Source organism: Diadema antillarum, unplaced genomic scaffold (assembly GCF_040938485.1).
Source record: "Diadema antillarum isolate AM-2024a unplaced genomic scaffold, OU_Dant_1.0 seq00000358_RagTag, whole genome shotgun sequence".
Taxonomy (NCBI): domain Eukaryota; kingdom Metazoa; phylum Echinodermata; class Echinoidea; order Diadematoida; family Diadematidae; genus Diadema; species Diadema antillarum.
The window spans coordinates 241,127-258,531 of record NW_027271364.1 but is presented as its reverse complement, the minus strand read 5'-3'; the positions used below and the strand labels follow the sequence as shown (position 1 = coordinate 258,531).

The 17,405-nt window shown below is 37.3% G+C and overlaps 1 protein-coding gene across 2 annotated transcripts in view; it reads right to left on the bottom strand.

Annotated features, from left to right (window-relative positions):
• LOC139731123 (uncharacterized) overlaps positions 1-17,405 on the bottom strand; it is a 163,668-nt gene that overhangs the window by 72,144 nt on the left and 74,119 nt on the right. For both annotated transcript variants that reach the window (XM_071642005.1, XM_071642006.1), the window contains exon 4: positions 12,296-12,473. In XM_071642005.1, coding sequence (XP_071498106.1) covers positions 12,296-12,473 — 178 coding nt within the window. The remainder of the gene's footprint in view (positions 1-12,295; positions 12,474-17,405) is intronic.

The window sequence follows — 17,405 nt, the reverse complement described above, 5'->3', positions numbered from 1 at the left end:
CTTTTTTTTTTTCAAATTGGCAACACATTCAATAATTTTGCATGCCTTTGTTACATTGATGGACTGATTCTTAAATTGGCAACACATTTGAAAAAATTAACATTCTTGTTTCTCCCTCAAAACAGCAATTTTTTAAATACTTCTTTCTGATATGTGCAGATTCGATGAATTTAACCAGCCCCATTTAATACTTAGTGTGAAATATTCATAAGGTAATAGAGAAAATACATATTTTCAAAAAAGGCTATGGAACATTTGAAACATCCTAAATGAATTAATAAAAGAAATGCTATTCATCTTCAATTTTGAATCCATTATTCCTTGGATTACAAGAACACACACACTTTATATATCTTTTTAAAATCCTAAATGGTGGTTCTATACATTAACGGACTAAAACTTGTTTGAATTTTGATTTTCCAACTCTCAGAATTGACATTATGATCACTTCCAATAGTATATCTCACATTCACATTTTGTAAGTGCTTTATACAACATGGTATCATTCATGCATTCTTCTCTACCAGTAACTTCAGATTGTACAACTGTTCTAAACATTATTATTTCGTAGAAGTTCAGTATTTATGGATCATTATGTATTTGAACACAACATGGCCTGTGGATTTCCCTGCAAGCACAGAATGTGCTTCTCTATGGTACAAGACCCATTATTTATTTCCACTGGTTACACTGTGAAAGGAATGTCTGCACTTATCACATGACAAGATGCATGCAAATCATAAACACAACTTTCACAAGGCATTTCCCAAAGGCAATATAATATGACTCTTAGTATCGATTACATTCATAGACATTGTACAAAGGAGTCTGGGGGTAATAAAAAAAAAGGTACCTTACTCTTGAAAACAGCCCAGAAAATGTGGTAAAGTATCTGTGCATGTCACAAAAGTCTTAAAGTCCATGTGTAGTTTTGCAAGCAGATTTTAGTTGAGAGAAAGAGGGAGAGAAAAAAAAAGAAATCTGGCTGAAATAAGTCTGAAATAAATCATCTCTAATAATGTGAACGTAAAAAAAAAAAAAGCCACAGATCATGTATGCTCACAAAGACTGGGATAAATTTACATTTAATGTCTGACCACAAATTCACAACAATTTCAGAATGTTTTCTCACCTTTCAGCAAATGGATCATTATCAATATCAAACTTGCCCTAAAAGTAAGCAAACCACACATATCCTGCATGTGCAATGTGCTGTACCACTCGATCAGATGATGACTCAAATGTTTGAATTACTAACTACTACTACTACTACCACTAATGATGACGATAATAATAATAATGATAATAATGATAATAATGATAATAAAAACAATAATAATAATAAAGATGATAATGATGATGATAATAATGATAATAATAATAATAATAATAAGAATAAGAATAGTAGTAGTAGTAGAAGTAGTAGTAGTAGTAGTATTGTTATCATAACTGTTACTACTACAACCACTATCACCGTCAACATCATCATTAATTTAAAAAAAAAAAATCAAAAATAAGAGTAATAATAATAATCAAGTACACAGCAGTTCAGCCATGTCAAATATCTGGCCTAATTGTAAACCAACATCACTCTCATCCCACTGACCGTCCCACTGTTCAGATGTAGCATCTTCCTGCAAACACTGGATACAAACAAAGATGAGTCATGCATGAGCCCATTTGTCAAGAAGACAGCAAACTCATCTTCCTTTTCATGCCACTGGATATTGAGAGTGTGCTTTTAATACAGGCGGAGGAATTTTGTGCTTCAATCATTTGCAAGGAGTGCAGTAAATGGAGTATGTATGTACTTGCACGAAAATTTGCTCTTCCATTCCAAACTAGAAAATGAAGTGCTATATATATGACAAACTAGAGCTGAGAGTGGATGCGAGTGACTTGGCATGAGGAGGGGTGTGAAAATGAAAGGGGAAAGGGACCAATCACGGACAATGGCAATAAAGTGTCAAGTACATGTACCAACACACACTCTCATGATGCTGGTCGACAAAACTCTGTGTTCTCTCAGCAAACTAAATGGATGCTTTGAATAATGTATCACTATCAGGCTTATGCAACTCTGTCCAATGATTTGTGAATGCAAAGTGCAATTCATCCTGCTTTATTTCTCCTAATAAAAGCTCACTGTAGCCATTTTTCCCCTCAGGACATTTAACAATAAAAAGGACAATAAAATGTTACAATAGCTATTCTTTGCATCAACATTGTCATCTTGACATAGTAATGAAACCCCTATAAATCAAATTGGCATTACTGATGTTTATAAACTTACCTCTCTAAACATTATCAATTATTGTTTTTATTACTATTAGACAGTGTCATCATTGCCCCACAAAAAACAATCATGAAAACCTACATTCAGCCAGTGTAAGAACCCACATTGTAAAGCCAACCTTACACCTGAGATTCCATTCCTGAGATCTTACTCGACAGCCAAAACTGCTTCTTTCTTCTTTTTCTTTTTTAGTTGACTCAGATCACCAAGAACAATGTAGATTTATTGACAAAGTTTAGAAAAATATAAACGAGGCATCAAAATATCTTGTTTTATTAGCCATGTCTGCATTCATATCCTGCCAGCCAAATGCAACTTGCTCACATCAAAGTTTAGGTTTTAATTCATGCTAATTGACATCAGTATGTCTACAGATGTGAGCAGCAGCTGCAGACCTTCAAGATGCAGTTGGTGTGTCCTAATCAAAATTTTACAAAATGATACAAAAGTTGATCCTCAAATAAAGATTGCAGAAGAAAGTAGGAATATGCCCTGACATCTTCAGATTTGTATTCGTGATCACCACTATCCATTCTTCTCATTTTCGTTTTTTTTTTTTTTTTTTCTGCTTGTGTCTCGTTTTTCTACGCTCTTTCTTCTTCTTCTTCCCTTTTTTTCTGGTCATTATAAACCATCTGTCTGTAAATGAGAAATCCATCACCAAGTCTCCATCATGAAATTTGACTGGAATGACGCAAATGGTATCTGGGCCAGATTTGGTACAGACTTCAAAACCACAACAGCCAAATTTATCGGCCTCACCCCCCCCCCCCCCCCCCTAGACCAGGAGCTGGCTGCTGGTCAATTTACCCCATCAAGCCCAAAAGGTTTGACCCCTCAAAGTTACTGGGGCCACCCCCCTAATTACAAAACTGGGCGTCAGCCTGATACCTGAGGGCGGGGTCGTCCCCCAGGGACCCCCCCAAAATGGCCCCCGGCGGGTGTAATTTACCCCATGGAGCCCATGGACCAAACCTGGTCTAAAAGAATGGCCTAGGGGTGTACATAATAAAAATATAAAAACTGACAAAATATCTGGTCGGGAAAGGGGTTGCCAGACCGTCCCCCCCTGGGCCCCCCCTGGCGGGTGTAATTTACCCCACGCAGCCCATGCACCAAACTTGGTCTAATGAAAGTACTATGGGTGTACATAATGAAAATATAAAAACTGACACGATATCTTGTTGGGAAAGGGGTTGCCAGATCCCCTCACCCCCCCCCCCCCCCCCCCCCCCACCACCGCCCATTACGCCCCTTCGTGGGTTTAATTTAGCCAACAGCACCCATGGATCAAATTTGGCTGGGGGAAAGTAGGCCCCACTATGGGTGTGCAAAAAATAAAGATAAAAGCTGACAAAATATCTCACTTACAAAGAGTAATCAAACATATCCCCTACCTTTGCTACCCCCCCCCCCCATTTTTTAATGTGAAGGGCCTATACGGTTTGGAGAGGTATGAATGAGCGTGTCATAAAAAGTAATAAATGGAACTTCTTGAATTAAGATGAAGTTATGACAACAGAAGCATTGTGTGTGTACATATATCCACATGCCCCATCCCACTCCCTCCCCCAAAAGAATGGAGTTATCAATATCTACACTAGAAACATACTCAGACAGTGCAGACCTTTGCCAAGCAGCTCATTTCCACCCATCCACACATGCTAAAAACTGCCAAATTTCCCATATAAAAGCCTTTTGCTTTTAAATGCCATCAACTTCCAGCTGTGTGGTAGTGCATTATACCTTGAGCACATGCCTTTACCTTTAGTGCGCATGTATGCAAACCTCAAATTAATGCAGCTTGAACTCCCAATTCCATTGATCTCATCTAGCTGCCATAAGATAGAAATCATCAAAATTTCATAAAGATTCCCGGATCACTACCAAAATTTATATTTATCATCTGTTTTTAAAATGTAATTGTGTTATTATCATCTTTTCATACAAGTTTCATCCAAATGTGTTCTCAACCTTTCAAGTTGTTTTGCATACAAACAATAATGCAGACAATACTATATATAAGTAACATAAAACCTCAAGTGGCAGAAATGATTACAACTGTATCCAACATCCTACAGTTCAACTGTGTTACCATGCATGTGGAGCGAGCTCATGTACAACAGTACAAGAAACTGTATACCTGTGATACAAAAATTGTACATGCAGTGGGTGCATAGGCCATAGTGTGGTTAATTGCATGCATATATTTGTATGTTGTATACATTTTACTTGTTGCATGCAATTATACATTTCGAAGATCGGCAACACGTGTATCATCAGTCTGCAAACAATAAAAAGGCGGTGTTTTCCTGACCTTGGTAAGTGAACTGGGCTTTCCTATTGTAGGTACTATACTGGTAGGCCCCTATGACAGTAGTACATGTATTTCATTACTGGATGACAATTGGTGTCAGTAACAGAGCAAACAAAGAATGGTCAAGAGTCTAGATCTTGGACTAGATCTAAGTCTCAAATATGCTATGATATGGCTAGATATCTAACGTTAGACCTATATTTCCTATACATGCTATAGCTCGTAGAGTACCTAGTACTATTTGGCGAAACCAAATGAACTGGAACAGGGGATGGATTATCAGTGAGATGTAGTGTATCATGAGTCATAACTGAAAAACCAATAAATAGAACATCAATGTTCTCAGCCTATATAAGTTTAAGTGTCAAAGGTGTGCATTGCTTTAAATTTGCATAGAACACTTAAACTCTGAATTTGTTAAAGTCACTGCACTTCCTATCATTCATAGCTAGAGTCAAAAAGGCAGAATTATACTACATTTCAATTTCTCTATCTAATAGACAACTTTGACTTTAGGATTAGAAATAGCCTTATTGATAGCTATATGTATCATAAGTGTTGAAGATGCAGATGTTCCAGTGAATGAATACTTGCAGAATTGGGTATGAAGATTAGGCAAATAATCCGAAACTCTCTTTAAATATAGCAAGAGAGTTTCAGATTATTTGCCTAATCTTCATACCCAATTCTGCAAGTATTCATTCACTGGAACATCTGCATCTTCAACACTTATGATACATATAGCTATTAATAAGGCTATTTCTAATCCTAAAGTCAAAGTTGTCTATTAGATAGAGAACTTGAAATGTAGTATAATTCTGCCTTTTTGACTCTAGCTATGAATGATAGGAAGTGCAGTGACTTTAACAAATTCAGGGTTTAAGTGTTCTATGCAAATTTAAAGCAATGCACACCTTTGACACTTAAACCTATATAGGCTGAGAACATTGATGTTCTATTTATTGGTTTTTCAGTTATGACTCATGATACACTACATCTCACTGATAATCCATCCCCTGTTCCAGTTCATTTGGTTTCGCCAAATAGTACTAGGTACTCTACAAGCTATAGCATGTATAGGAAATATAGGTCTAACGTTAGATATCTAGCCATATCATAGCATATTTGAGACTTAGATCTAGTCCAAGATCTAGACTCTTGACCTTTCTTTGTTTGCTCTGTTACTGACACCAATTGTCATCCAGTGATGAAATACATGTACAAACTAAAGTACTACTGTCATAGGGGCCTACCAGTATAGTACCTACAATAGGAAAGCCCAGTTCACTTACCAAGGTCAGGAAAACACCGCCTTTTTATTGTTTGCAGACTGATGATACACGTGTTGCCGATCTTCGAAATGTATAATTGCATGCAACAAGTAAAATGTATACAACATATAAATATATGCATGCAATTAACCACACTATGGCCTATGCACCCACTGCATGTACAATTTTGTATCACAGGTATACAGTTTCTTGTACTGTTGTACATGAGCTTGCTCCACATGCACAGTTGAACTGTAGGATGTTGGAAACAGTTGTAATTATTTCTGCCACTTGAGGTTTTATGCTACTTATATATAGTATTGTCTGCATTATTGTTTGTATGCAGAACAACTTGAAAGGTTGAGAACACATTTGGATGAAACTTGTATGAAAAGATGATAATAACACAATTACATTTTAAAAACAGATGATAAATATAAATTTTGGTAGTGATCCGGGAATCTTTATGAAATTTTGATGATTTTCATCTTATGGCAGCTAGATGAGATCAATGGAATTGGGAGTTCAAGCTGCATTAATTTGAGGTTTGCATACATGCGCACTAAAGGTAAAGGCATGTGCTCAAGGTATAATGCACTACCACACAGCTGGAAGTTGATGGCATTTAAAAGCAAAAGGCTTTTATATGGGAAATTTGGCAGTTTTTAGCATGTGTGGATGGGTGGAAATGAGCTGCTTGGCAAAGGTCTGCACTGTCTGAGTATGTTTCTAGTGTAGATATTGATAACTCCATTCTTTTGGGGGAGGGAGTGGGATGGGGCATGTGGATATATGTACACACACAATGCTTCTGTTGTCATAACTTCATCTTAATTTAAGAAGTTCCATTTATTACTTTTTATGACACGCTCATTCATACCTCTCCAGACCGTATAGGCCCTTCACACTAAAAAATGGGGGGGGGGGTAGCAAAGGTAGGGGATATGTTTGATTACTCTTTGTAAGTGAGATATTTTGTCAGCTTTTATCTTTATTTTTTGCACACCCATAGTGGGGCCTACTTTCCCCCAGCCAAATTTGATCCATGGGTGCTGTTGGCTAAATTAAACCCACGAAGGGGCGTAATGGGCGGTGGTGGGGGGGGGGGGGATCTGGCAACCCCTTTCCCAACCAGATATCGTGTCAGTTTTTATATTTTCATTATATACACCCATAGTACTTTCATTGGACCAAGTTTGGTGCATGGGCTGCGTGGGGTAAATTACACCCGCCAGGGGGGCCCAGGGGGGGACGGTCTGGCAACCCCTTTCCCGACCAGATATTTTGTCAGTTTTTATATTTTTATTATGTACACCCCTAGGCCATTCTTTTAGACCAGGTTTGGTCCATGGGCTCCATGGGGTAAATTACACCCGCCGGGGGCCATTTTGGGGGGGTCCCTGGGGGACGACCCCGCCCTCAGGTATCAGGCTGACGCCCACTTTTGTAATGAGGGGGGTGGCCCCAGTAACTTTGAGGGGTCAAACCTTTTGGGCTTGATGGGGTAAATTGACCAGCAGCCAGCTCCTGGTCTACCCCCCCCCCCCCCCCCCCCCATATCACAGATCTTTTTTTATCATGACTAATCTGCCATAGAACCCATTTTATGTGTGTATAAAACATATTACATTTTAACAAGACATGCAGAATTTTAGAGTCTTTGTAAAATTTGATGGTTTTTGTTTTCTATCATCTTATACTGGAATCATTTTAATCAATTAGACTTGGTAATGATGTCTTCATATCACACATCTCCAAATGATCTGCACACAAACTGTCAACAAATTTCCTTTATTCTGTTGTGTCCCTTTGATATAGCAGCTCTAGGAAGAATTCGCAACCACTGAAAATCAGATGCTTGTATAGTTTGTAATAGCATATGTATATCTTAAATAGCAATATTGACCTTTCATCCTAATTAGTATCTTGTGTGAACAGTTATCAAGAATCTCATGGCTAAGCCCAACCCTTGTTGGCAGTGAATAATTCCTTGCATAAAACCTCCAAACTTTTGCATTACACGCTAGCCGCAAGTATTACACATGTTGTTATTTTGTGTGTTAACGACACAATTGTGTGTTTATGTTTGTGTGTTTGTGTATTTATGACGAAACTTTTATGACAGAATTCTGAGCCTGATGATTGATTGTAATAAGCAAATAAATATAGGCCTCACCAGCGTTTGCATCTTTCTCCTGGGCACATCTTCCTTGCATTGTGTGCATTCGCGTCATTCTCCCGGGCACACAATGAACTGAAGAATGTATTTTCTATTCTACACGTACGAGGTATTTTGCCAGGTAATGACTTTTCTGATGCTCTGAGTTCTAGAGCTCCCTCCCTCCCTCTCTCTGGGGCTCCCTTTCTTTCTGTACAATTATCCCACATTAAACCATGCTCTATTCCACTTTACTGCCTGGCGTGGGTGTGAACCAATTAGCACCTGGAGCTCTTTTGGGCAGATCAATAGGAATGCAAGCAATGGTCACAAGGGTCCATTGTTGGCCATTGCTAATGAAGAGAATTACACCAATTACGGGCCACAACTCCAATGCATTTATATCCTTCAACCATATTCTCACTCGACATTTATAGAGGTCCACCTTCATGACAAGTGCATTTCATAGACTGTTGGCAAAACCTCTAAGTACATACTTTCTAATGAACTGAACTGACATCTGTGTTTGTCAATGATAAAAACTTAAGGCATCTACTGTGTGGCTTGTTATCATTTAGGGGATACGCTATCAGCGTATCACCTATTGTGATTGTCAAAATTTCTCTTTTTTTTTATTCTTCTTTCTTTCTGCCACATTTTGTGTCGTCAATATCTCAACAATGACATTACGGAATGACATGACATTTTCAGTCAACATGTCTCATAACAATATCTGGGCACAATAAGGTTTTCATGACAGTAACATATCTATGTCGTCATCTAGGCGCCATTTTGTGATTTTCGGACCTTGTCACATGATCGATCATAACTTCATAACTAGATATCATTTCTGTATCATTTTCGGCGGACATAAAGTTCAGGTCAGGCTCTATCTTACTTTTTAACGCTAGTTACCAAGGTCATCATTACGCGCGCGTTTGCGCGCGTCAAAATTTTAAAAGGCTCAAAACGACTTCCCAATGGGAAATCTCGAAGTTTCAGACAATTTTAAGCGTTTCAAACATTTTCTCGCGTGCGCGTCCGTCCGCGCAATTTCGCGCGCAGAGGGCGTAACCAACATGAAAATGCAATTTTTTTGACTGATTTGGATTTCTGATACTTTGAGTAACAATATTCATTGATTTCCGATCGATTTTGACCTATAACAAAGGAATGCACTGGCGTCAAAGTTGAAATTCCGCGCGCGCGTCTTTCTGCAAATATAGTGAAAAAACATGTCTTTGTTTATTTCGCCATAGCTCTTTAAATCGTCTGGTGACCCTATATTTCTATTGCATATTACAAAAGCATATGAATTGGAAATAACGTTTCAAGTACCAATATTGCCAGGAAAACTCATGACGTCATCATATCATCATCTGAAATCAAAAAAGTAGAATTAATTTTTTTGAGGTACTGTTTCTGACATTCATTTGCTCGTATCTCTATTGTTTAAGCTTAATATTGCCCAAAATTCAGATATGTTTTGCTTTGAACATTTGCCTTTCAAGTCCATGTCATGGTTTTGAAATTTGATGACGTCATCATACTTTAAATTGTGATTAAAAGTAAAGACACAAAATCGGACAAGTTTACGTGTTATGTCTATGGGAGGTGATTTTTCTTTAAACCATGCATTGACTTGACAACGTTTAAGCACCTTTATCTCAGCTGATTTTGCTTCATTTCCTCTGAAACTTTAGTATGTTGTAGCTGAGACATTAAGCTGCAGTAATCATGCATTTTATTCTTTGAAATCTCCTCATCAGATTGACGATTTTGCAGTTTAAAACTGAAAATGAAAATGGAATGTGGACAAAACGATTCCTCATGTATCTTTCACATACATAAGTTTACGTTCCCCATATTTTCTCGTCGAGACGTATGGCCGAGTGGATAAAGGCGACGTCTCAGAGACGTAAGGTTGCGGGTTCGAACCCCACAAGATCACGAAACAAAATACTTAGCTATTTTACTTTTTTTTCTTCAATTTTGTATTACATATTCATCCATGTAGAAATCACGTTCGTATATAAACGCACCTATACACACACACGCCATATCCCTCTTTTTTGTGTGTTGGAGACCACATTGCTGCGACTGCAGCAAAATTTTGCAGGTTGACTTTGTCAAACCGATCATAGTATGTAATGACGACGACTGAGGTGTTGTACTTTGAACAATTGTCTTTCAAGACGATGTCATTGTTTTGTAATTTGATGACGTCATTACACTGAAAATTGTGATTAAAGGCAAGGTATGAAAACCAGCCGATTATAGGTTTTATGTCTGCGGGACGTATTTTTCCCAAGTTACCAGAAATGGCATAGCGACCTCAGTCGTTACAAGGCCGCTTTTCCGTCTAGCAATGCAATAGATGTTCACACGGCCACGTTGGTTGAGTGGGCATTGACTTTCCCCCTGTTATATCTATACATTGTTTTGTTTTTTTTTTTCTTACCATTTCCGTGGATGACCCGTGGCCGAGTGGTTACAGAAACGGTTTTGCATGCACGCTCAATATAACTTCAAGGTGCCTATATCACATTCTTTTCTTTGTCGATCACAGATGACTGTCATCTGATGACCACAAGCGTATCACCTAACTCGTCCTCAATGTGACGAGTTTTCATGTCTCGTTAAAGTTTGATGCTGGAGTGTCATCGGCAATGAAAAGCTCCGATATTTTCTGGTATTTGTGGTGTGAAATATATTCAAAGGGATATTGAGTCATCTTGAGCGAGAATGTTTCATCCGATTTTGAATAGAAGCGCAAAGAAATTTGTGATCTGAAAATATCACAGTGAATACAGGCACAAGAGGAATATGCTACATCTTATACAAAAATAACTTTGTATCTCTCTTGAATTGAAAGGTAACGACTTTGTTCACTTCATGCCAATATCTAACACTTTGTACTGTTTCAATTTTTCATAAGGCTGAGCATTTAATCATTCTCTGGGGTTTTTTTTTCTTCTTCTTTTTCTTCTTTTTTTTGGGGGGGGGGGCAAAATTAAGAATTTTGTATGATTTAGTATCTACTTATCGTTGTAAAATAGTTTTCTATAACATTTGTGACATCACACCAATCAACATGCTGATATCAAACCAACAGTAAGATAAAGTATGAATGTTTTCATTTCTTTTGTGTGCATACATTGTACATGTACACCTAAGAGAATCTGTCTGTATTCACCCAAAGGTAAGAAAGTTAGCTCACATTCACGAATTATCAGTGCCGAGTTCACTGAGCAAACAAGGCACAAACAAAGTTTTGCAATAAGATTTGATAGCCATGGGGGTAAGACTAGATGATGATACAAGGAGCCTGGATGACAGGGTAAGCATGAAACCAAACACATTTATGTTGGGCACTAGATTTCCTCGGTCTACTGATACGGTGACTTAAGAAGGGTGCTGAAAACACACAGAACAAGAACGGGGATGCTGAAGAGTTGTTTGCCCATGCCATGGTCTGGAGAGACGAGAAAGTGATACCCCGACATAACTCGGCTCGGGGAACGACATTTACCAGGCATGCAAGAAAAGTTGTATCATAAATGCAAGCCATCTCCCAGAATCTTTAGATCAAACGTATTGCTTTCCTGCCCTATGCATGAAAGATTGACGTCAGACGGCATCTTACCAAAAAATGTCTTTGCGTCTTCCGCAAAAGATGGAAATCCTATACTTGATTCTCTAGATCAATGTGTGTACAAACACTTGGTATCTACATAGGGCTGGTGGAATATTGCATTACATTTCCTCCTCATAGAGATGAGAGATTATTATCAAAACATCGTAATTGCCCTGATTTTTCGGGTTCCTTAGGGTGTTAGGACCATGTGAAAGGAATTGCACTTATCATCATATTACACATTTGTGAGCATGAACTCGACTACTGCTACATCAGTTTATATGACTAACCGTGTAATCCATGTTTTCTTGTTCAGGGAAATGCATGGGAAAAAGGCCAATTCTGCTTGGAAAAAAAAAATAAACAAACTAAAAGGCAAAATATAAAAAACAAAGAGGTGGAATATGCCATGCAAGGAACACATGTAGTTTGTTGTGTGTTTGTTTTTGTATAGAACCAAATTTATGACATGGTGAAGTGGGGGGGGGGGAGTAGAAACTCCCTGTGATTGAGTAATTAATCATTTTTTAAAAATGGGAGAAAAATGAAGAAAACAAACACTTTAATTTTTGATAGAAGCAGTCACTACATTTGGAATTCAATGAAAAGTATCCACCTTGAATACAGACTCTTTGGCTTGCAGGTAGAATAGTTCGATGGTTATACTGTCCCTGAGTTGGTTGATGCTCTCTGTGAAAAACTGGACCCTGAAGTAGAGGGTGAGGATGCCCGATTTGGCCCGCAGGTCATGGTCCAGGACCTTCTTGTCCAGCTGCAACCAGTTGAAGTGATTTCTGCCGGTGTTAAGATATGAATAAAGCAAAGATGTGATTACAAGTGCAATGTGTGTCTTTGTCCCATCAATCAAGTTTCATATCAAGTATCATTTTAACAGTCCAAAAAATAATCTTTAAATCTTTTTGTGTACATTTTTCTGAAGTAACTAATTGATGATTTATACATCATTGTAGTGATAGTAATTGTTGTTATCATTATGACTTTTTCATGATTTTTAACATCTGTATTATGAGTATTATTTCATTATTATTATTATTGTCTTTATCAGTATCATTATCATCATCATCATCTTTGCCGTTACCATCATCACAATCATCAACAAAATCAACATCACTGGCTGTGTGAAAGTCAGTCTTTGTTATTTTCGATGTAAAAACAAAATGTTTTCATTTTAAACTACCTTCTCTATTTTTCTATCAGAACAGGATGAACAGATACAGGAACAAACAGCTGTTCTTTTGCTCTACCTCCACACTTCCACAGAAACTAGAGCAGACATTCAGGAAAATATCCTTTAACTATATTGGTTCTCCTTGAGACACCTAGATCTTATCAGGAAGAAAACCACAGGGAAAACCCTTTTTGATTTCTGACTTCATCTGACTTCTTTTGTTGTGCTCCTGCTCTGAATGAAAGAAATAGTTGAGGTCTGAGTCATGCAGCATGGAAAGCTATATTTGTGCTAACTCTGGCACACCACAACAAACCCCACTCCCTCAGTGACTGGGTGCTTCCCCTGTCTAAAGTCAGGCTAAAGAGGTCTCACTTCCATTTTTTGAAGGGGTAGTGGAATAGCTTGCTCCATATTGTAAATATTAAAGCACAGAGGCTACTCATGCCGCGAGTCGATGAAATCCTTGATTTTTTTATTGTTGTTTCACTTGTTAGAATAAATTTCTATGAAGAAATGAGAATATTTATTTTTTCACTGTACTACAGCTTTAAACTATATCATTCATGTTCAAATAAATTTATAAAAAAAGTTGTTCAATTTCTAAAACCACCCTGTTGTCATAAATATGCTCTCTTTTTTAAAGTTTGCATGACAAACTAAGATAAGTTTCCTAGTGACATTAGTAAACTATCAAATACTGCATTATTCATGCTGTAAAAACAGGAAGTTCTCACACCTTGTATTTTCCATATGGTAAATATATACTTTCTTAGAATGAGAATTGATGAATTGATGATTGATGATTGATGAAAATGAGGTAGGTTTCCCGTTCATTCTGTACATGTGTAAATCATACCTTTCTTGCTGAGAAAATTCAAGCACAAAATACATCACTGCATTCTTCAAACCCTTTATAAATACTGAAGTGCAAAATAACAATGTAATATGAAAGAGTCACTGAACTGCATGTTCTCTTCTCAGACATTAGCATTATGTACAATGTAACCAGTTTTGGGGAAAAAAACTGTCGTACAAACATATATAGTGCATTCATGCATCATAAATGCATCATAATATCTTAGTCACTGCACTCCACCACTTCTACATTTACTGAAATGCGATAAAGGTTTCAAAATGAATTGTTAATTGTTTTCCTTCTTTGATGTATCATGATATATGAAGATACATAATTTAAAGGGGAAGATACATAATAAAAAGGTGCAAATACGATATACAATGTAAAACTACAGTATTCATTCAATGTACATTTGATTTACACATTGCTTTGTTTGCTTTGTTGAGCATGTACACTACCAAAAGCAAAGTATTACTGATTCTCATAAAAGTCTAAAATGGTACATCTAGTATACACATCAGTCCAACAATCTTCACATCCCTTTAAACAGCTGATAGGAACTGTCAGTCAGCAAACACAAACAAGTGATGAACTCTTGAGCAAACTGGCCAGGATTACATTTATTCTTGGGTCTTTGTTGTTTTTGGCTTGATTTTTTCCCCTGACAAAACAGTTTCAGTATCTGTTGGAAAGCAGCTATTGTAAACAATAGTGACTGACCACACACACTCCCAGGACCTGTGTAGAGATGTGTGAGTGTGTGTTTGTCTGTCTGTCTGTCTGTCCATCTGTCTGTCTGTCCAGGCATGAGTCATGGCTCTCCTCGCCTGATAACATAGTTAGCTGATGACTTCACTGGAAGACCAGTGTTTCCCTTTTACACTTTGTGGACACAAGAGGGCTCTCTTTAGACCTCAAAGACAGGCAGCATGGAGTGTGTCTCACAATCAGTTACTCATGTACCCCAGCACTTGGCAGCTGCTGTGTCTCTTGTAACTGTGTCATTATGAAGTTGATAGAGGGAAGCTCATCTCCACTGATTTCATCTTCATTGTCTACTTGGTACAAAGCATTCCAGTCATGAGGTCTATTCCAAGAGTTCTTTGTTTTATTATGTTGCAAGTTCGATATCAAAAGAATGAATCCTACTCATCAAAGTCATCAGAAAGGAAGAATAGTCATTGTCCTCATCCACCACTAATTATACTGTTTTGCAAAAGCTCTGGTTCTTTAAAACATGTCATTGAAATATCAGTGACAATGAATACTGTAAACCTTTATTGTCTTAATCATGCTTGTGACCAGTACTTTATACAGGGTTACAATTCTCTCATTACTAGATATATTTGAGGACCCACAATACACTTGAATGTTGTCAAACTTGTAACAATTGCATAAAATGTATTATCCTGCTTAACTAGTCATATGACTTATCAATGCAATGATGTTGTATATTACTCTGAGATTAATATATGAATTACTTGCAAGAAGCTGTAATATTAATGATGCAATTGAATTTTTCCTACAGTCCACTGCAAAGTCTACTATTACGATGATAACTAAAAAAAAAAAGATGTCAGTTTGAAATTCAGAGTTGAGGTGGGTACTAGGTAATGAATATTAAATGATTCAACCAAAGGTGATATCGATTATTTTATTAACATCCTTTCAGGTTCTCCTATGCTTATTCTAATTAACATGTAGAAGATAAATTTCCCCAACAGAATGCAAAAGTTTGTGAAAAAATGAGACACTTGGAATCAAAGCTTTGACTAAGGTCATGTGCCATCATCTCTATGTAATACTAGTAGATGGCAACTCTGCAACAACCTGCCATGTCACACTATTAGAATAGATATTTTTAAAAGAAGTGAAAGGAATTTCACAATCCTATTAAACTTTCATGAAAAGTTCATACTTCTTCAAATTACAATTGAAATATGTTAAAGTAAACATCCTTCATGTCTTCTAAAGGAACTCAGTAAAGTGCTCCTTTGATGTCCTGGAAAATTAATTTTTGTTATTCTTCTTGTAGTTTCGTAATACAATTCTATCAGTTTCGTAATACAATTCTACCAGTTTGACATCAAAAATGTTATAAAGTTACAGTCCACAGAAGTCAGCACATGAAATAAACAAATGCTAAGAAAAAATCTGGAAGTCATATACCAGCTGTCTATTAACTTTCTGGAACCTTTGCTGATGGTCTCAGTAATCCCTGCATCCTTAGTCCATTATTCTTGAGGAATTTTCCCCTTTCACTTTATCCCCACTGCTGCTCTGACAACTCCCGCACTGTTCATACTCTGGTAATTGGTCAAGGTGTCAGGTAGTTTATCTGAGAACAGCGTATCCCAATGCACACCGCCGACATTGAACATGAGTAACATGATGCAGAACACTTGCGGTTGTTTGTCGCATCATCATTTTAAAAATACAGCACAGGCACACATCCTGTTCACAAACCCCTCAAATGCTTCATGAGTGAGACACAACAACGTGAGGGGGAGGTGCAAGCCACGCAGAGCTCTATCCCATGAATGGACCAGGAATGCAGCTGCTTCATAACTATGCAATGCAAGTGGAGCAGAACTCACAATTTCAAGGAAATCACGCAATATTTGTAATGTCAATGATTTTCAGACAGACGGAAACTGCTATGTGTCCCTTTAGACACTGCTACACTTGAAGGCACACATTGGCAACAGCAGCCTATTGCCTCAGTTTGTTTGTTTGTTTGTAGTGGGGTTTTTTTTAAGAGTTCCTGGGGTTTTTTAAGAGTTCCAAGAGTTCTGCCACTTATACACGGTACCATGACGTCAGTGCATTTATTAAACCACAGACGCCAACAACACAATCTCATATCTTTTCAGTGGCCTTGGGTAAACCCTTCAGCCTCAACAGGAAATGACTACTCATGAAAGGCTTCAACCTTGTCAATTGTAAATGTGATAATCCTGTTAGAAACTCATTCATTAAATTCCTTGAAGGTACTTCAATTATCATCTCATCCATTAGAAAATGAATCTGCATAATTTAATGTTTTCTTTGACAGAAATGCAGCTTTTCAAATACTACATGCATGCCACATGCTTTATATACACATTTCTTACAAACAAGGTAAGATTTTAGAAAGGTGACACATCACACATGAATCATATATTGTGATCTTTTTTTTTTTTGTCATGTTGATTTGGTCAACAAAAATCCTCTTATTGTTCTATTGATATTTTGATACAGATATTCACTATCATACAGAAGGCAATCCTATTGTCTGTTCAATAAATAGCTAGCAGATACTTTGCTGCTACAGAATAACAAAAATATGTGGCAGTCTCACAAGATTTAAGTCAAATTGTCATGATGAACTGTACAGTATGAATGGAAGACTCAATATACAACGTACCTCTTAGTCATTGACGGAACAAAACATGTGTGTGGGATTATTCATGCATTGTTCAGCTTTACAACGCGACCTTCGGCAAAACCACTATCTCTTCATTGAGTCTGTATTTTATTGACTGGTTTTCTCTAAGTTTGAATTAACATCATTCCTGTCTTTGCATTTACTTCAATACTACCCCACATACCTGCAGTAATAGCATGTGACATATGTATACAACAAATACATTCATTCCAAAATTAAGATTTGTTCAATGGGTTGATCACATTAACTCC